This window comes from Colletes gigas, unplaced genomic scaffold (genome assembly GCF_013123115.1).
Source record: "Colletes gigas isolate AHSC1104 unplaced genomic scaffold, ASM1312311v1 Colletes_gigas_Sc00007, whole genome shotgun sequence".
Taxonomy (NCBI): domain Eukaryota; kingdom Metazoa; phylum Arthropoda; class Insecta; order Hymenoptera; family Colletidae; genus Colletes; species Colletes gigas.
In genome coordinates this window covers 7,205,103-7,224,899 of record NW_025106636.1, presented here as the reverse complement: position 1 = coordinate 7,224,899, position 19,797 = coordinate 7,205,103, and the positions used below count along the sequence as shown (strand labels likewise).

Here is a 19,797-nt window from a genome sequence, read left to right as displayed (position 1 = left end):
TTACCACCAACCTGCTTTTTCCTCAAACAAAAAGTTACGAGGATGACTACATAACTGTTTATTTAATCTAAAAAGCAACAGAACTTACTCGAAAATTACTGTATTTCTAACGAGCAGAAGTTGTGGAATATTCACTGTGAGAGCATAAACCAGGAAATGTTTTCGCAATTGGAACAGATTAACGGCAAATGTAATCCCCTTGGAATCGAATGAGACTCAATTTTTTAAAAATTATGTCGATCAGAGCTGAAAGCTGTTAAAGGTCACAGGCAAGTTAAAGCACTTTCGGGAACGAAAATCGACGATATTAATTAGCAGTTTTATCGCAGCCGCCACGGTCTCGGGAAGAAATTTAAAAGTTACGAGGGGAACTTTCCACATTATTTCACTTCAAAGGCGGTTAATTCTTTTTTTTCCCCTCGCTTCCCTCCCCTCCACCCTTTCTGCTCAATTTTCACAAGCCCGAGGTCGCGCAATCTATTTGAAATTAATGAAGCGACGTGAAAGATTTAAAGTATTAGCGCGCGAATTTTGCTTCGCTTTATGTCGACACAATATGTGCGAGCTAATGCAATTTATTACGAACAATTTATTACCGCAGAGTCGGTGTTCGCGCGATAGAACCTGAAAATTAGTTCTTTTTTCTGAGGTGAGACTCTATTTGGAATAGTAATAATAATTATTTCAGGACAATTTTTTACAAAAATTCTACCTGAACAGATAAACGATATATTCATAAATAGAAATCCTTTTTAAAATTTTAATTCGAATACCACATCGAGTAAGGCTGCTATTTTTAACAAAATAAATCCACAGCTCTACTGTGCAGAGAACGGTGTATTCATTTTTTAGAAGCAAACATTTTTCAAGTACATAGTTCCCCCGTAACAAATGCTTAAAGTATCGTGAGTATTTAATTTCCGTTGCTTCAGTCTCCCGACTGTACAATTACTATTCTTCCATTAATTTGTCAGCTGCAACCGGGACTTCTCTTTAAAACCACACGCGATTCATTGTCAGGAAGCTTGGGCTCGCTTATGACGAGCGGGATCGGACTATTGGAAAAGAGATAAATACGAACGCCTCATCGTGCGAAGCCCGTGCTTAACCGATCATTAATCATTGTCTCGAATTTCTCTCGCGAGTGACTTTGCTCGCAATTTTGGATTTCAACGAACGTGAATTTAATCTCGAAATTGGAAAAAAAAACGCGAAACAGACGACGGTGTAAAAATCACATGCTGCGATAAGCCATTAGATTTGCTGCGGGTTGATCCAACTTTGACGGTAAATCACTCGAAATGAAAAGAAAAAAAAAGACCCCATGCGTGACAGGAAATAGTCATAAATCTCGTTTTCGACCGCAGCGCCACGGTTCAAGGTATTACCTTGGCAAACAGTGTGGCCAATGTAAACAGTCATTTGGAATCGTCACGACCGACGGAAAACGGTTCAACCGGGTCGCCAGAAAGCAACCTTTCGACCCTTCTGGCAATTACAAATGCACGCAAGCAGTGGAACTTGTAATTACGTGTATCCTCGATGCATCCTCTTCCAGACCTCTTGCAAGAAATTGGAAAGCTTGCAACAAATACCAGAATGTATACTAGCAACATCGAGGACATTGAGAAGCAAAGCCTCAGATGTGATCCTGATCGATTTTAATTAAATTTGGCAGGACGACAGATTCCCATCCACGATAAGCGTAACCATAATTACAGCTGTAGATGATGGACCAATTAGGAGAAAAATATGCATATAAGTGGCGTGGCGCTACCTGTAGTCCCGGATGCAAGTAACTGAAAAGGAAGTGGTTAATTAAGTTCATACATTTATAACATACGTGCATAGTTCATTTTCTTCACCGTGTTCCTTACACTCGGTCCACTTATTATTTATTCACGCTCGTCTTGTTCTCGTTGCAGCAGAATTAGATTTGATTCTGGCAGCATCTGTAGAGCACCTAAATCTTACTTCAATGGGTTTAAGACGCTCTGAGGAACACAAAGTGGAGCGCGTTCGAAACACTTAACGATCAGAGACTAGTTAGAGCTAGCAATGGGTATGTGGCTCGTTTCGTCTCGCGAGTTTTTGAACAACTTAAAGGTTCGAATTCCTGTATCACTTAGATTTGAACGAACATCGATTCTCCGCGCAAAAATGAGTCGAAAAGGTGTGAACTAATTTTTCATACGATGCTTCGTTTTCGAGGGAATTGATCTTTATTAAATCTTTTTATTAAAACTTTAGAATATAAAATCTTTTGTATTTTGTTCCGTAGTATCGACGTTTTCAGTTTATAAGAATTTATGGCTTTGATGTATCGTCGGCTGTAATTACAGTCATCTTCGACCTATTTCTAGGTACGGCTGCATCGAGCAATTCACGAGTCGACATCGGTACGCAATTAGATGTTCGTACCGGGAGCCATACACGTGCGTGCACTAACGCGACAGTAATTTCGGTATCGGTTTATGCGCCGGTATTATGCGAGTCTCGTTGATAATTGTCGAGGGGTCAGGTACTCCGGTGTCGGGTGTAGTTAATGCCCTATATTTTCAGCTCGTTACACACGGTTGAAAGAGAGCGAACAGGGGAACCACATTGTGCGTGTGAACTGAATCAAATCGAGTGTCGTGGTGCACGGTGAACCGAAACTATAACTACGAGTCCTTTCAGCCATTTCGAAAAATGTCATCCATTAGACAGTGTTAACGTATAAAAGGAGACAGCAAGAAGACGTTTGTAAATATGTTGCTTTGAAGAGCACCGAATCAACGTTCCATCAGGATTGGATAAAAATGGCGGTGGTTACAGGGGAAGTACAATCACACAGTTAGACGATATTATCTATTATTAGAGAATAATTTTCCTCGTCTCTGGCGGATGGGTTATTATCGAGATTGGATACAATCACCTTATAGGAAGTGGACTCTTTTGAAGAGAAATCAGATGACGAGGGTTCGACGAGACAAAGCTCAGTCGTCACTGGATACTCTAACAATGGGTAATCCGCTAATTAATTTTGCCATTATGAGTGATAAAGTTGGTGATAATGGATAATCGACTTACTAATGGAGAACGAGGTAGGTCCTGCCGACAGAATGGAATAGGGAATTGGATAAAGTCACTGTGTCTGAGAGGACTTCTGAGCTGTTAAATTAAGGAGAGGATTGTGATATAATTTGTTCAGCCCTTAGTGTCTGCAGCCACTCAACAACGACCTCTACCGCTCAGTAAAATATAACATGGAGGTTGCCCTCTTTTTTAATACGAAGCGAGCTCTCTAGAAAGTTTATAAGAATCTGGATTTCATGAAATACCTCCGTCGTCTTTTCTTCCATGGTCATATAGTTTGCCAATCGCAAACTTATCGTGAACTGCGCTCAGTAATGTGAATTAAATTAAACTTCTATAACCGCTACAATAGAGGGAACCATTCGAGGAAGTTTCATGAAATTTCACGTTATAATTAGCTCCCGATCGTTATAAAAATGTATATTCGGTAATATTCTGTCGATCATGGTTGTACGAAAACGTCGAGGAGTATAAATATTACTAACAATACGGCCAATCGATAGATGTTCTGTGCAATGTTTCTCGATAAGGGATGCTGGCCCACCGAAAATAATTATCATAAAAGTTCCATCAATCCCTCTCCTCTTTCTCTCGTCGAGCGAGATACATGCCTTTGATCTTCGAACGTTTTGCAAAGACATTCAAGGAGGGAAAGAAATAACATTTCGAGATTACTGCCAAATGAAATTGCTAGACCGTTTGCGTCCGGGTGCATCTTAATCGCGCAGCTTTCGACGAACTTCCAACGACTTGTCGTCACAATGGCGCTGCGACGCGACACTTAAAAGCGCACGGAGATTATTTGTGATGCAGATAGCACTCCATTTCGATTACTAGGATTAGAGAACCCGTCGACCTTGATCTATCGACAGCTCGGCAGAGCTGCGTCGGATCGGAACAACAGCTGAGGAAACGAGAGGTTTCGGTTTAAATCCTGGTACTAATTCGAACCTCCTACACGTATGCAACACACAGTACCCACGAGGTGCGAGTCCAACCGTGCTGCATCTTTGTGGCGCATCTCGGATAAGGCTAATGCCGGTGGCATGAATCGCACCTCATACCAAAAGAGCTGAAATGCAGGGTCCTCTTTAAATCACGATAACGCCGCGCGCTGTATTCGCAGTCTAATTAAAAGCGGACGTAGCTATGGGCGAGACTCGAAAGTTTGACGCACGGTTGATAAAAGTTTGGGGAATAAGTTTAGATCGAAACAATTCCATAGGTAATTTCAGAATTATTTAAGTACCGAAGTTGGATGGTTTGTCCTCTGCGAAACTCCCGGGGAAGGACCAACGACGGATCGCGGCCGTTAAAACTAAACGAACCGTCCCTCGAAACCCCAGCAGTCGTCGAGCAAGCAAAAGACAAAGCACACGAGAATCATGATAATCCGTCGAGAACGCGGACCACAGGCGCGTTTTGGTCACCAAGAATCAACCAAATCCAGCACCTCGACTCTTTCGAATTAATAGCCCGCGCGAAATTGAATTTTCCACCGGCGCGGGATTATCCTTGGAGCAATCCAAACAGTCAACGAGTTCCAGAAGGCTGGTAAAACCGCCCCGGGGTACGCGAGTAGCAACTATCCGTCTTATTGCCTCGGCCCCGCCCCCGTCCCTCTTTATTCCTACATGTTTACGTATGAAAATGATGCGCCCCGGTTAGACTCTGTCTCTTTCCGAGTGGCTGCGGAGCCTGGCTGGCTCGAGGTTCTATGTACCTCTGGATTACTCGCGTTTCCTCAGTTTCCCTCCGTCTGGCGCGCGCTGGTATTCCATGCGCGCATACGTTCGTTACCGCGGTATTATTACGTCTGGCAATCATTCGGACTCGCGCGGCCCTTTGCGAAGTAACCGGCAGAGCAAATTGCTTCTCGCTAATCAGATTTAAACGGGACTCCCGTAATTAAGGCGGTTTCTCTGTCCACAGTGGCGGTGCAAACGTATCGAAGATGCACTACCGGTCGTAAGTACACTCGTTGATAGATACATAGCTATAGCATACGATTTTTGGTCGCATACCAAGCTTCAGCAACCACGGGGTGTTAGTAAGCAAACGGGTCTCGCATATTTTGTAAGTCTGAATAAATGTTTACCGCGCCGAAGATCCCCTAACGTTCCTTCGTATCATCAAAATCAACGGAGGTACTGAAATTGTCCAATGGAATAACCTGGATTTTGTATACTCAAGATCATTTGAAGGTTACATTGTTATAGTTGTGACGACATAACTCTGTGACCGACCATCGAGTTATCTTAACAGACGCCATGATGCAACAGCTCAGTGTTAAGATTTAATCGAAATTTTTCTCACTTCAATGTGTTGACCTCGGTTATGACACCACGATGATGCAAGTATGTGGTTCTGTTTGTTTAGCCACATAGATCGTTTAAAAAGACTCGGGCTAAGACAATAGACAGAATTTCCTGAGATAGCTTCAGATCGAGAGAATTCATCTTCGAAGTTTTGTTAGGTACACCGGACTCGGGCCAAACACCAATATCCTAGCCCCTAACTGTTAACACGGAAGCGTATCGAAACCCTTCGCTCCGGCACGTCTCGTTCACGGAAACGTCCGTGAAGCCCACGGATTATTTGGAAAAAGTTCTTTGGCCAGATTAGAGTTTGACGACGCAAAGATTACCCAGACGGGTACGTGCGCCCTTTTTGATTGGTTTCGATGCTTCGTCTCTTTCTTCGTGGTCAACTTGCCAGGAGAGATTTATCAGAGAGTGGGATTATTACCGTGTAGTAAGTAATGCATTTGATTACTTACTACCATGGGAACACCACTTTGTTGACCACAAAGTTTGCTTTATTAAAAGAAGAAAGTTTTGAATGCATTGTAACCTAACATTTTGGTGTTTCTTGTAACGATAGAGGGGCGAATGATCTTCTGCGCATCTACCTTGCGCACGTGCAGCGCTAGTGTCGCGTTACCATGGGTAACCACTTGTTTGAGACGTGTGATTATTTCTGAGCTTTTCATCAGTCTAAACACAATTTTATAAAAACCAAAAATAGTAGTAGATTTAAAAATTGAGACGAAGTTTTTTAGAAGTATTTTTTTGCCTAGATTCTTCTTTTAGGGCCGTTGGGAAATATTTTTTTCACGTCCCTTGCACCAAAATTAACTAAGGGTATGAATGTAAGCGTCTATTTCAAAACGACCTCGGAAGTAATCTATCTTTTGATACGGTTCTTTTAAGTTCATGTATCATTAACGCGCTAAAGAAAGCTACGAACATTGTGGAGGATTTCCTTGGTTTTTCACCGCGTTCCGTGTAATTAACGGCTGGTCCGGCGAACACGTGTCCGTTAGCTTGGCCACGCAACGAACAATCAAATTAGAATTGCAATTTTTTAGCGCGCATAAAGCGTAATGCTTTCGCAGCTGCGGCATTCGTTTTGTAGTTTCGCGTCAGCTTCTGAAGTTAATCCATTACCTAGCTCCTTTCTGTAGTTCGCGACAAAAGTATTCCCTTTATTGACGAACAAGATGCAAAATTATTCGGAAATAGTAACAAACGAGAAAAACAAAAATATTCCATTTTGTCCAACGTTCTCACTTTGAGTTCCAGTACTTATGATAAATTTGTTAAAGTATAAAAGAGTTTTCGCTAATTTTTATAGTCGATTACACAATGTGCGGAAACTTTAAACGTGGCTGAAGTCTCCCAAGGAAACTAGCGAAGACAGAAGAGAAACTTTCGAGATTATCGTACGTGGAAGATATATTAGGCGATACCGGTGTTCCTAACTGATTTATAAAGCTCGTTATCAGTGGCATAGTACATTAACACGGTGTCTGCCTTGTCGATACAATTCGTGGCTTAAAATTACTGCGCAACGTACTCGACAACCACCGCGAAACCTTTGGCTTCTAATCTCGCTCTAGACTCGAGTGTTAAATTAGGAAATTGACAAAGTAAAATTATTCCCGGCGTTAATTAACAAATATTCGCGAAGAAAACGAACGGAGCAACGATAGATGTCTGTAGGCGCCGGCGGGGAATATTTTAATTTCATAATATCCTACGAAAATGAAATACGAACGTTTCAGAGCTTTTCTTTCCATACGTATAATACTGTTCCGGGGGCAAATTTTTACCACTCTTTTTTTGGAGTGTATAATTTACGGAGGATCCGTCTCTTTTGCCCGCATTTTCCCGGAAGTGCGGAGTTTATTTTTATTTCTGGAAGCAGAGCCGCGAGCGTTTATTTCATCTATTTTCACGGGTATTCTGAAGAAAGTACAAATAGGAAGACGAGCAAGAGCATCGTTTACCTTAAAATTTCCTCGTGTCGTGGGCGCAAAACACTCGCCTCTGTTCATAAAAACGCGACTGGGTGTTTTGGCCGCAAACGTCTCTTCTCCCGTCACTCTTTCGTTAAAGGTTTTTCATTCGTCGTAAATCATTCTGTACGCGAAGGCAAACGCGCAACCGTCGTCCCCTTTGTTTCTTAAAACGGGGAAAGCTTGGTGCATTCGAAGCCGCGCGAAGAATTTCATCAGAATTTTTCTTTCAAACACGCCCCCCATTCATTCCACTGCCGTAATGTCGAATCAATTATATTTATTTTCGCGCCGAGCTATTCTGCGTATAACATTAACGCGTTTTTTGGCGAAATCCAATTCCAACCACGCTGGAAAATTATTAAAAAGCACCGCGCGAGAAACGAGTTTCTTTTATGGATGTTCAAATTTTTTTAACACTCGGGAGAATTTTACTCCAATTCTATAGGTCACAGTATTTTACAAAGTGGGACGTGCCCTCCTTTCCAAGCTCAAATAAAGTTTGCGACATCTATATGTGCTCAAATATCTTTTGATATCTCTTTCTGTGCTCAAGTATCTTTTTGAGGCAACCCTCCATACTCGAATACCTTTCGAGATCCTTCATTTACAAATATCATTCGACCGTCCCTCTAGTGAATTGTCTCGTGGATTATAAATTGATGACATCAGTGGACGATTATAATTTTTATATATGCAATCTATCGAATGGCGTGCTCAAACCATGTTAAAACGTACCATTTACATGCACAAATCTCCTCAGTGACGTGCCTAATAAGTCGGTCGAGTGGCGTTCGAGTATGGAAAATGCGTTTCCCGCTCGCCAGAGTCGGTTCGATTGTAATCCAGATGCAGGGGATTCGGGATTCGCCCCGTTAATGGCCGAGTCGAGTCGTCTTTATCAAAAATCCCCTCATTACGCTTGCGACCGAAACGGTTCGGGGCGTATTCGGTAAAGGTCGTCGATATCAGGTTCGAATTAATGCCCTCCACGTAATCCAACGCCGAAATTTTTTCCACAGCCGGTAGATAACTTCCAATGTGACTGGTTTTTGTCGAAGCGATTAATATGCACGCGCGGCGCTCGACGCCCTGAAAGGTCGCGAATTCGAACGTCGAAACGGTCCTGAAACTCGAGGAACAACAGTTCATCCTCCATGGATTTGGGGCAGTTTTTTAAATCCCGGAACGTAAGCTTCGTACAATGTCCTCTTTTAGAACGAATTTTTGTTTTTTCCGACACTGGTCGCTCGATTTTTCTCTTTTACAAAAACGGGGGTAGAAAATTTCACCTACCTGCTTCTCGGGTTGTCGTTAGACCCTGGACCGATAATTTAAGATGAAACACGATGAATATTTCCAAGCTGAAAGATCGGTAACTCAATTTATGGGACACCTTCCTGTCCTTCAAGGATTTCCTGAGAGAAATTTCGAAAGTACCGATTCAAATTAAAAGGTTCAGGACGAATTTGGAACGCTTGGAATTTTGTTTCCCTAAAACTCGTCTAGTATTCTAAATTCTATTTATGTTCGCGTTTTTCCAAAGAAACGTACGTGAATGGGAAAAATGAAAGCCAATGTTGCCCCATTTTCAGCTGGGAAACCTTAAAGCACGGTATTTAATAAGGAGCAGAAACATCGGTTCGGCTTTTCAAATTTTTCAACTTACCGCATCATATTAGAAACTGGGTCGAGCCACGAACATTTTCTAAACGAGGGTAAAGAAAATTGGCGAAGGAAAAGCATTGAATGGCGGAACGAACATTTTCTATAATACGACCCTTTTTTTTTAGTAAACGCAACGATGCAGGTGCATTGTGCAGTCGCGTTTCCCTCGCTAAATGAAACTATGCGTAAGAAAGTTTCTACCATCCGAGTTTCCAGAACCATCCTTGTACGTCTGTATTAGTGTTCTTTCGTGCGTTCGACGTCTTACAAATCGTTGATCGCTCAGACAGCGAAAGTTCGACGCGATCTCTCGAGCAACGACGAACTATTTCGACAAGGCGTGGCAGAATGTCAGCCCGAAGGGAAGGACGTAATCTCTCGTCGAAAGTAATTAGACTGAAAAGTGCCGAACGAGAACCAGTCGGAAAGAGAATTATGATCGGATCTCAAACAATTTAAAAAAAAAATCGTCGAAGTGCATTTGTAAATTCAACTGACGGGGTAACGACATGTTTCCATCAGTGTGATTTGTAGACGAACGTTGGGCGATGTTTGACTAAACATTTTAAGAATATTCCGAACAGAAACCTTCTATCCTTTCATCCAAATCAGCTCGTGAAGTTTCGTCGTTCCTTTACATTTCTTTCAAAGCCTGCGCGGATAAACAGAAAGCAAAGAGTACGTCTCGTTGACGTAAGAGGCATTTCAAGAACTGAGAAGACACAAAGGAACATGTTTGATGCGAGCTACAAACCGAAATTTAGTTCAAACGTATTTTGAATAGCAGAAAAAGTGGTTCGAGTAAATTTTATTCAGTTTGAGATGACACGCCTACACAACAAAAACAAATAACACCACATTTACAGCCATACGATATTCGAAACATTGTCTAGTTTATCGGACGATGGAATATTGATCTGTGTTTTGTTATTTGCACAACGCTTCCCTTGATCTATGCTCCCATGGCGCATCGAGTACTACGAAGAGAGTCTTTCAAGGGATTGAAAGGCGACGTGTAACTTCGCGAAACTGAAACCCGAATCGTCGATTTGCCTACGGCGAGCCTTGGCTTAATGATTAATTTCACGAAAGGTCCGTTACTCGGGCCTTTGCTTCAATGATTCCAGCCATTCGTGCTTTTAATCCCACGCTTTCTTGCTTTATCATCCAGCGAACGAAAGAGCCGGTCCATTTACCGCGCAGACTGCGAATCGCTCGAAAGTGATTGATCGCATCCTGTCGCTAAATCTGTAGGTCAGCATCCACTGATCAACCCCTTCGCTGAAGATCTTTGGGAATTTTTTCGTACCCTTCTCAAAGCAACGGAGCTCAGAATGCTGCAACGAACTGAAAAGATTGCTTCTGAGTGGCGTTCACGATGCAAGAGGGATCCATCTTCTCGCAAAATACGTCTTCATGATAAATAATTTCGTGGCGCTGTCTAACGTTAACAGAACTCTGACTGCAGCCTATACTTTTCGCCGGAGCATAAAAGACAACTGAATAAAGTCTCATCCGATTTGACCGAAAAGAGTGGGAGTTACAGGGGGATCACAAACACACGGACCGAGTTTTATTTTAATAATTCACGAAGCTATGATTGAACACTGCATCATGCAACACAGAATAATCTTGATTAACAGTGAAATAGTAACTTATTTCAAAAATTCTGATCACTAAATCTGAATTCCATACTGTGGCAAGCTCTTCCCCTTCCCAGAATACGTCACGAGAATCGTGAAAAATTGTCTGCCAGGCGTTACCATCGAAATCTACGTCTGCTCGAGAGGAGACATTAGCGAACGCGAGTTGTTCGGATCCGTTGGTTCGCGAGATTGAGTTTTGGAAAACATCTTCCGTTTCCATCAGAACACTCTTGAACTCATCGAAGCTGAGTTCGCAAAATAATCAGTCGGTTAAGGAATGGAATTGTACGTAAGACTGTTTGAGATTCAACATCGACTTCGATCTTTAAAGAGTTTCTCGCAAGCATAGCATGTTAAGGGCACTCTGCTTAACTTTAGTAACTTAAATGTCACTGTTACTTTTAATGATATCAAGAAACGTCTGTGAGAAGAGTTTCGACGGAGAAAATCCGATGATGGGATTGACAGTTTCCTCGAGCTTGTTCCCCGAAGCAAGTTAGTTTATTCGTCCTGTTAGTGATAGATTTAGACACCTAATCCAGATTTCCAAGTATCTGAACGATAAGAGGATAAGTGAATAGCGAAGAAAGCTATTGAAAATAAAAGTGTAACTGTAATTCAATGTGTGACTACACCCAGACTAGAGGTTCGTTATTAAAGGATCTAGTACGGTGGGCGGAGTGCAGAGACAAGAATTATAGTAATGGGGATAACCAAATGGTACGATGGGGGGCTCTTAAGCGACCTTGAGCGGCCAATTAATTCGCCTCTGCACACCTCCTCGCAATTTAATCAAGTTTCAAAGTTTCTTTGAATGCTTTTCCAACGTGGTAACAGGGGCTCGTCGATAAAGAAACTAGATGGCGGGCGAGTAAAGCGAAGAGATAAAGAAAATAGCGATGGAGGGACAATTCTCCAGTGTCCTTGAGTGGCCAATTGATTTCGCATCGAACACAACTATCGTACCCTCGCCCCGTCTTTTAATCGTGTTTATATCTGTAAAGTTTTATTAATACGTCAACGAACAACGCCAAGAACTCCCCCCAAATCGATCGAAGACCGCTATAGAACCTCGTGGGACCATTCCTTGGATGCATTCGTCGTTGAAGCGAACCGAAATCCCCTCCCCCACCAATGCAAAATCAACGAGAGCTGATCGGTCGAAGAGTGTCCGCGTCCCCGTGTATTTTGACGCGGCGGTGTTCGCGCGTTGGATATTCTAATGGGCGGCGGTGGTGGCGGGTCACGGGCGCATTTAGTCGAATGGGTTAAAACTGCGGTTATTTGCGGTGCACTTCAATCGAATTGGCCGCCGTTTGCATAATCTCCGCCCGCCTTCGCGTGCACGCCAAGCGTTCGGTCGGCATCCGCGCAGATTCTTCCGCATTTCTCGGCGAACTTTTTCCCTCGTCACCCTATTTTCTCTCTCGATCCGTCTGCCCTCCCTGCCCCCCACCCGATGAAAACGTTCCACGGTTTCCCTCCTTTTCCCTTTGCCAGAACTGTTTACGAGCAGATGCGCCCAGATTTATTCCAGCCGCTCGCCCGAGGAGCCATCGATTCCTCGATCGTTTCCGCACGCCATATATCCCGGATGCCAGGTACGTTCCCGAAGTAAGAAGTTCTTTGCCGTGGCCCTGTACGGTAGTTAATCGCCCGAAGGCGCTACGTATTCTCCGATTATTGCGACCAGGGGACTGGAACTGCTTGGCTGTGTGATATATTAGGGCATTGTCGTGCAGATCGCCAACCAAATTACTAGCGGCGTACAGTGGCGAACTAAACACGATACCCTTGGATGGAATTCCGCTTTAGGGATTAGAGTGTTCTGGTCGACGTGTTTTACACGGATTAGTGACTTTACTACGGAAAGAACGTCTGGTCTTAGGCCTGCTTAAGTGGACTCATCAGTGTGCCCTGCCTTAGACGTCATTTGATGGTTGGTCGAGGAACAGGTATTGCTTCCCGCGTTGACTCTTTTATACCTATATCACCATGATTCGATGATCACAAGTATTTCATCCACCCACCAACCGCTACGCAATAAGGAGTAAAGACCCATCATCGAAGAAGGGCACTTGAACGACCCCAATATTGCATGTAAGGATGCTTTCTTGTGGGTCTATTCTATTCGATTTAAGTCTATAACACTCTAACAACAACTAGGGGCTAGAAAAGTGTATGTATTGGAGATGGGTCGAGTACTTGTGAGGGAGATAAAGGTTGGGTGTCCCTCTAGTGGCGAATGCAGGAAGTGCCGCCCACGGTATCACGAAAGAAGCATTGCCAATATCGCCTAGCAAGCATTCTAGCCTCTCGTAACAACTGAAAAGAATATTAATAAAATATTCAACATTAAGTTTTAAGAAGATTAATGTCTGACGGTATTATTACCAAGAAAAAAGGACGTACTTTTGTTACATCGTTGACATCGCTCAGGGGCATCGTAGTTCCTTATAGTATCAGCAGTATCTGAGAAGAATGTCTCTGACAGAATATCGTATCATATGAACTAATGACTAATAGCATTACTATCAGGAAAACGTAATTTATGGATGAAAGGACAGATTTCTCTCAGGCATACTTTATAGCTCTCTGCAGTATCGCTGCTCTTAGGGCAAATTAATGTCGTCGGAGCTAGCCAGAGATAGAAGGCATGAATCGTAATGAAGAAACGTAAGTCTGAACACCTGATCTTTATGACAAATAGCGCGAGTACGTATGGAATATAAAATCACAAGATAATTCTCACGACACCGACATCGGAGTTGGGGTTATAGCCGACATTTGGCGAAGTGGAATGGTTTCAAAGCTATCGATAACCACAATTTGTATACTCGTACACCCCAGAGGGAGTATCGCGAAGGTTCTAATTAAGAGATAGTGGCAACACATGTGAGGGGAAAGGTTGGATAGTGTGACTTTACGGGTTCACCGCTACTTGGAGATAGTTTGGCACTTCAGATTCTGTAACTACAACTACTTTAAGCCCTGTGGGAGTTTTGCCACAGACCAATAAATCAATCGACCTACCGGTTGAATGGCAATTGGGAATGGATAATGGATCAGCAGCGTACAAGAACACGTACAGAGCGGGACAATTAATTGTCTAAACTTCGACGAATCTGGGAATCTCAGTAATCCGGGGGGTCTCTCTTGAAAGCTAGAACAATGGGTTATCGGAAAAGATCAAGCTGTCTGAATCTTTACGGTGCGGATCTTGCAACGTTCAGCTTCTCTTGCGGAAGCTAAAACGCCAGCTAAGGGATTCACCCTTCACTAACAAGATTTCGGGGTGGTCATGACTTTTCGCCAATTGCAAAGCTGCACATTTTGGGGTGGGACGATGTAGAGCAAGGTATACCAAACATGGACGACGGTCCGTTGGATATTCCTCTTAACCTTTTTATCGCGTCGTCTTTTCCAAACCTCAACGACGATTGAAATCGCTGAAAATTGGTTTTCGATATATTTTTGTTGCAAAATAATTATACACCCGTGACCCTCGATGTACGAGTGAAGTTCAAATGTGCCCCTAGGTTTGAGTTGCCCTGTACGAACGAACGGGTGCGAGTTTTGAGGCGATGAGACGTAGCTTTGCTCGGCGCCATTGTAATTATTGCTGCAGCATCTACAAATGGCGAATCGAATCTGCGTTTGTGTGCGCCTGAAACGTCGTGGTACTTTCAAAGCCCGATTTTCTTTTGTAATTAATCCAGTAATGAGTTCAATAATGGGTTTTGAAATTTCCTCAACTGCAACGGTCTCCTGCTCACTCTCAACCGCCCTCCGAGTGAGGTATTAAATTCTCTTCTGTAAATTGATTTCGTTCGTCCATTCGAATACAATTTTATGCGCCTCCGGGCGCTTTATCCTAACTGGTTTTGTAAATTTTATACTGAATGCTTTGTTTCTCGCTCGACGTCATAACTCACTTGTGTTGGATCGTCTTTATCGAACGTTTATTTTTAATTTACTGTCGTTAACTGTACCGTACTGGAAACAGTCTCGTAGAAGGAGTTCTACGATTCGTTTGACGTCGATTTTGACGAATATTCGTGCAAATGTTTGTTGATTTAACCTAAAAATGTGCTATGGATCGATGTTGCTCCATTTTGGCTTTACAACCGCCTCTAATGTCGGACCCATTTTATTGTTGGCTGGCGTAATTCTTGAAATAAAAGAAATCCTTTAGATAAAAATTAAAAGTCTGAAAAATAGAGGGGGGGGGGAGATAAAGTAGGAAATATCGTCTAACGTATAGTCTGCTTCTACGCGGAAGCACAACGATACGATTATCTGGAAAAATCGATTACCCGAACATCCTGTCTCTCGACTAGTTCGTATAACCGAGGTTCTACTGTACCTAATTGGTTCTCCCTCGGGTCAGATTCCCTCGGTTGCAGCGAGGGTTAGTTGCAGAAACTGACGAGGAACGCTCACGAAGTGTCCGACGTAAATTTTGACAGAACTTTGCAGATTTGTAGACCGAGCGAAACCAAACGAGTCAAAATTCTTTTAAGCTGCAGACCCTCAAGTTTAAGGAATGAATTTATAATATAAAGGGGGTTTCCACATAACCGCGATTACGATTTTTTCAGTCACTACGAGAAAACTCGATCGAACACGTGCAACAAAGTGTTCTAAACATTTGGAATTTCCAAATTGTTTGAAACACTTTGGAACACGTGTGCTGGCGAATTTCCATGATTGGAAATTTGTTCTTTCTCAGCAAGGGGATAGTTTCTTTTTTCAGTTACGTCTGCGTATCGGAAATTCAGGTAAAATTTTCAAATTTAATTCCCGACAAATTGTTCCATAAATTTTGCTGGTCCCCGACTTGTTTTTCACAAAATGACCCCCAACCCCTCTGTCTTGAAAATCGTTACGAAAATTAGGAAGTTCCGTTGAAACTTTATTTACAATTTTTAACAGAATATAAGGAAATGCGTAGAAATAACGTGCCGATGGTTAGTAATTTTTTTTTTATAACAAAAGTTTGCACAGTTTCGAACTCGAGAATAGCCATCGGGGGGGTAGCTCGGTTCGTTTCGAACAATTTGCACACTTTCTCAGTCCCTTTACCGCGCAACTTCACGGCCCGCCTTCGAGGCAACAATTTCGAAGCCCTCTGTCTCTTGGGCTTATTTTTTCGCTCGTGAAATAAACATTGTCCGGTCGGAAGTTTAAATTGGTTTATTCGGTGTCGATCCAGACCACGTTTCGCCGCGCGGAGAATAAATCAGCTCGGTCGGGGAAATCGGGTAGAATTTTATTAAAAATTTGCCTCGCTGAAATATTCATTACATGCAATTTCGATTACCCTACGACTACCCCGCCCGCGAGAACAACGCGTTTCGGTTGTATTTGCATTCATATTCATCGACCGACGAGAATGAGAATCGCGGTACGTAATTCACGTGCCGCGTCATTAAATCGTTAAAAACGTCGATTACTCCACTTGTTTCGGTCGCTAAAGAATGCTTCTAAACTAAAATCGTTCGAACTATCGAAATTTTTTTAAAAAATAATCAAATTTGAAACGGTTGATTATTTCGAGAAACCGTTTTGAAAAGGAAATTCTATATAAGTGACAATTGCAATTGTAATTGAAAAGTTTGCCTGTATGGTGAGACGAAGTCTTGATAGAAGAGAAGAGCATTTGTAAATGTGAATTTGAGAATTCATGCGACTCGAGTGGCAATCATAGGATCAGGTTACAGAACAGAATACGATGGAATCCGCCGTTTCATCTTGTCTTCCCTACTTTTACATATCGTGTTCAATTTACTAATATTTGAGACTCCACTTGACTGCTGCTCCTCGATTTTAATGAAAAAATCACCGCTAATAAAAACAAACGTTGTTTCTCGTAATATTTTTGCGATCTTCCCTCGACAGCGATTAAACATCGATACAATCCTCTCTGGTCGGTTCACTGTACGTTTATACAAAGTTCCGTCAAAATCTGTGTATGACAGTTCTCGATACCCTCGTCAGTTTTGTAAGGTATCGAGGTATTGCGCATTCTGAGAACTGGGATTATAAATCATATTTCAAACGATATCGTACGTTACAGTAAGATATTAATTTATATACGTGTAACAGTAAAGTAGAAGGTCCGTGTTTTGGTAATAATATCCTTCGAATAATTAATTATTTATTTATTCAAGAATTCCAGTTAGCAATTTGTCATTCCAGTTATATTGAACATAAATTATAACATACTCGCTGAGGAGAAACCGAGTTATGCCGACTGTACTCATTTGTCACTGCGTGCACAGACGGAATTCCTGATTAGAATCTCCCCTCCACACCCCGATTAATAGGCTTAGGATAAGAAAATTGGAGAACCTGGCATTTTCATTGCTCTTAATACTCTTTGATGTCGGTTGGATCGAACATTTAGGAGTGCTCAAGCTCTATCATTCGTAAGAACCGTATACGCCTCGTTGCGCGGAAATTTGCAACCAAATTGTTCAGAAACACCGTGTACATCAACGAGGGTTGAAATGGAAAAACCGTGTCCCCAAGGCCGCTCCGCTTCAATGACCTTTCACCCTCCAGCGTGTTTGCTAATGACTTTTGCTGGACGCCCGGCATCCCCGAGGCGGTGCTTTTGAAAAGGGCATCTTCGCGCGAGTACCGTGTCAAATCTCGAGAAACTGACGCGGAAAATTCCGTCAGCGATGGGACTGAAACCCTTCGAAACCCACGCCCGTCTGACATGCCAATTAGCCCTCTCTATTAGACATCCATAACCTAGACGTACTTCACTTATTCGGGGGGATACTACTACTTGTTGCCTGCAGATACAAAAAATTTTCCAAGATGTCCAGAACCTGGATGATCTGTTGCTTTGTTGTACCCCCCTTTTATTTCACTTCCTGCCCCTTCAAACATATAATATATCAGCCTTCGAGTAAGATCCTAATAACTCGTGTCAGAGAAGTTCTCAGAGATCTGTGAAACCTTGCCTTTGATTGAAGCCAAAGGCCCTAGAGGAATGATTGGCTACTTGACACCTTGGACACAGGAACAGAAGCCATTGACGCTGAAGAAGTACAGACACTTATGTGCAATAACAGTTTGTTCAGCGATATCCTCCTTAAGTTTAAAACATCAAGTGTGTATCACACTGAATAAGATGGCAGTGTCGATGTGTTCTCTAAACACTCGTCACTGTTGTACCCTAACGAAGAAGTAGAGACGCATAGAATTGCAGATGACAAAGTTGCAAATCGATTCAAGAACCCCTAATCACCTAGGTTAATACTGGCCAGCCGGAAGTCTCGATTCTGTAGCATGCGAGTGACGCCCATTTTTTATTATGAGGTCAGGAAACGCACGAGGCGTTCGGAGAGCGAAGATTGAAAATGCTCAATTCAATTTCCCCGCGACCCTTAACGGATACGTAAATAGACAAAGTGCCGTTGAAAAAATTCCAATTATCCCGACTGTTCTCAGCAGACAGGGAGAGAGAAATAGAGCAAAGATTAAATCCCCCGGGAGTGCCGCGAAATTAGAGATTAAAGCGTTAACGAATCCCGGCAGTTTGAGGATAGTTTGCGTGTGTGCCGTGGCCAGGCGATGAACTGGTCCCCCCTGTTTAATTTGTCACGAACGAAAAACAACGAGTAGCCTCTCACCTGTCCTCAGCAGGGTGCCAAGCAGCAATATCGCGAGCCACATTTTGTTCAAGCACCTTCCACACCTGGAGCACGATTCACCGATCGAAGTGGAACGGCTCCTCGCCTGTGGCATCGAGTGTCTCATCGTTTGCTCCATATCTGAGAACGGGACCACCTCTTCGCGCGAACCGATCCACCCCATACAAACACCACGCTATCACTTCGCGCACCAGAATTTATAATAGAATCCGCGGGACACAGTGAACGTTGTTCCAAGCTCAGATCGAACTACTCTTTCGTCGAGAATGGCCTGACGGAGGTCTGCGTCTCATTTCTCCGGGTGTACCAAGGTTCTCCTTTCAACCCTTTGAAGCGGGGCGATTGGACGGTGCGTTCCTACGGTGCCCGTGTTCTTGCGAGAAACTTTCGAGGTACGCTCGCCTCATTAGCCCGCCCTTTCAGCGGGATCCACCCGGGGTCATCCGGCGTCGTGTTTAATCAGCAAATCCGCCGATCAAACCGCCGACCCTTCGCGCGCATTCGTCCGCCTCTTCGACGACTAATTAGCACGGAAATTAATTATCCCCTCCGCGGGGAGGGGACCGTGTCTTTCGATCCCCCGACTGTCCCCGGGATCCTCCTTCAGCGTCGTCCAATAATTCCGACGTTGATTTGCCGCGTTTCCGAGTCTCCACTTCTTTCCTTTCCTTAATTATCGAACCTCGAGTGTTGGTTTCCTCCGGCGGAGGGGGATCTTCCACGAACCGACGAAACGTATTCGCGACACAGCCACGTGCCGCTTTACCCCCTCACGGCACGTGACGCTATACCCGCGATTCTCAGTCGTCGATCGGGACACACCACTCGCCCCGAACGCGCGGTTAGGTGTCCAAGGGATCGCGCTTCCTCACCGTCGAACTCACTCCGCCGCATCCGGTCGTGTTCGATCCACCGATCCACGGCGTTTCGCGGCACTATATATCACCCCCTCGAGGGAATCCCAACTATCGATGATCCGATACGGTGCACCCACTTGTCACTGGAAGGATCACGGTATCGGGGAAGCACCGAGGCATCCGGAGATTATTCCACGTTTAAACGTCCACGTGTCACTTTCACAGACTCGTAGTCCTGGACCGAGCGCGGGGCCGTTCGAAAGTTTACACGCGACGATTCTACGCGACAGCGTCGTTGACAGCCGCCGGGAACCTTTTCCATCGAGAGTTCGTAGTTGACAGAAAGCCTTGGCGGGAGCTGCACGACGAATAAGGTGCCACTCCCACCCGCGCATGCTCCTCCACTCTGGATCGTCGTGCCCTCTCTGTCGCGGGCGCCCTCCGTCTCCGTTCCCCATTAACGTCCGCTCGCTCTCGGCGTTATTTCTCTCCTTACCTCGCCCTTCGCGCCGCCAGCCCGCTCCCCCACCCCCCTTGGTCTCGTGCGTGTGTTCCTTCGTACGAACGCGCTTTTCTCT

General features: G+C 43.7%; 1 protein-coding gene across 1 annotated transcript in view; it reads right to left on the bottom strand.

Moving 5' to 3' along the window:
- LOC122396083 overlaps nucleotides 1-19,538 on the bottom strand; it is a 63,339-nt gene extending 43,801 nt beyond the window's left edge. The window contains exon 1 of the mRNA XM_043394204.1: nucleotides 18,342-19,538. Coding sequence (XP_043250139.1) covers nucleotides 18,342-18,525 — 184 coding nt within the window. The 5' untranslated portion in view covers nucleotides 18,526-19,538. The remainder of the gene's footprint in view (nucleotides 1-18,341) is intronic.
- Nucleotides 19,539-19,797: the final 259 nt, after the last annotated feature.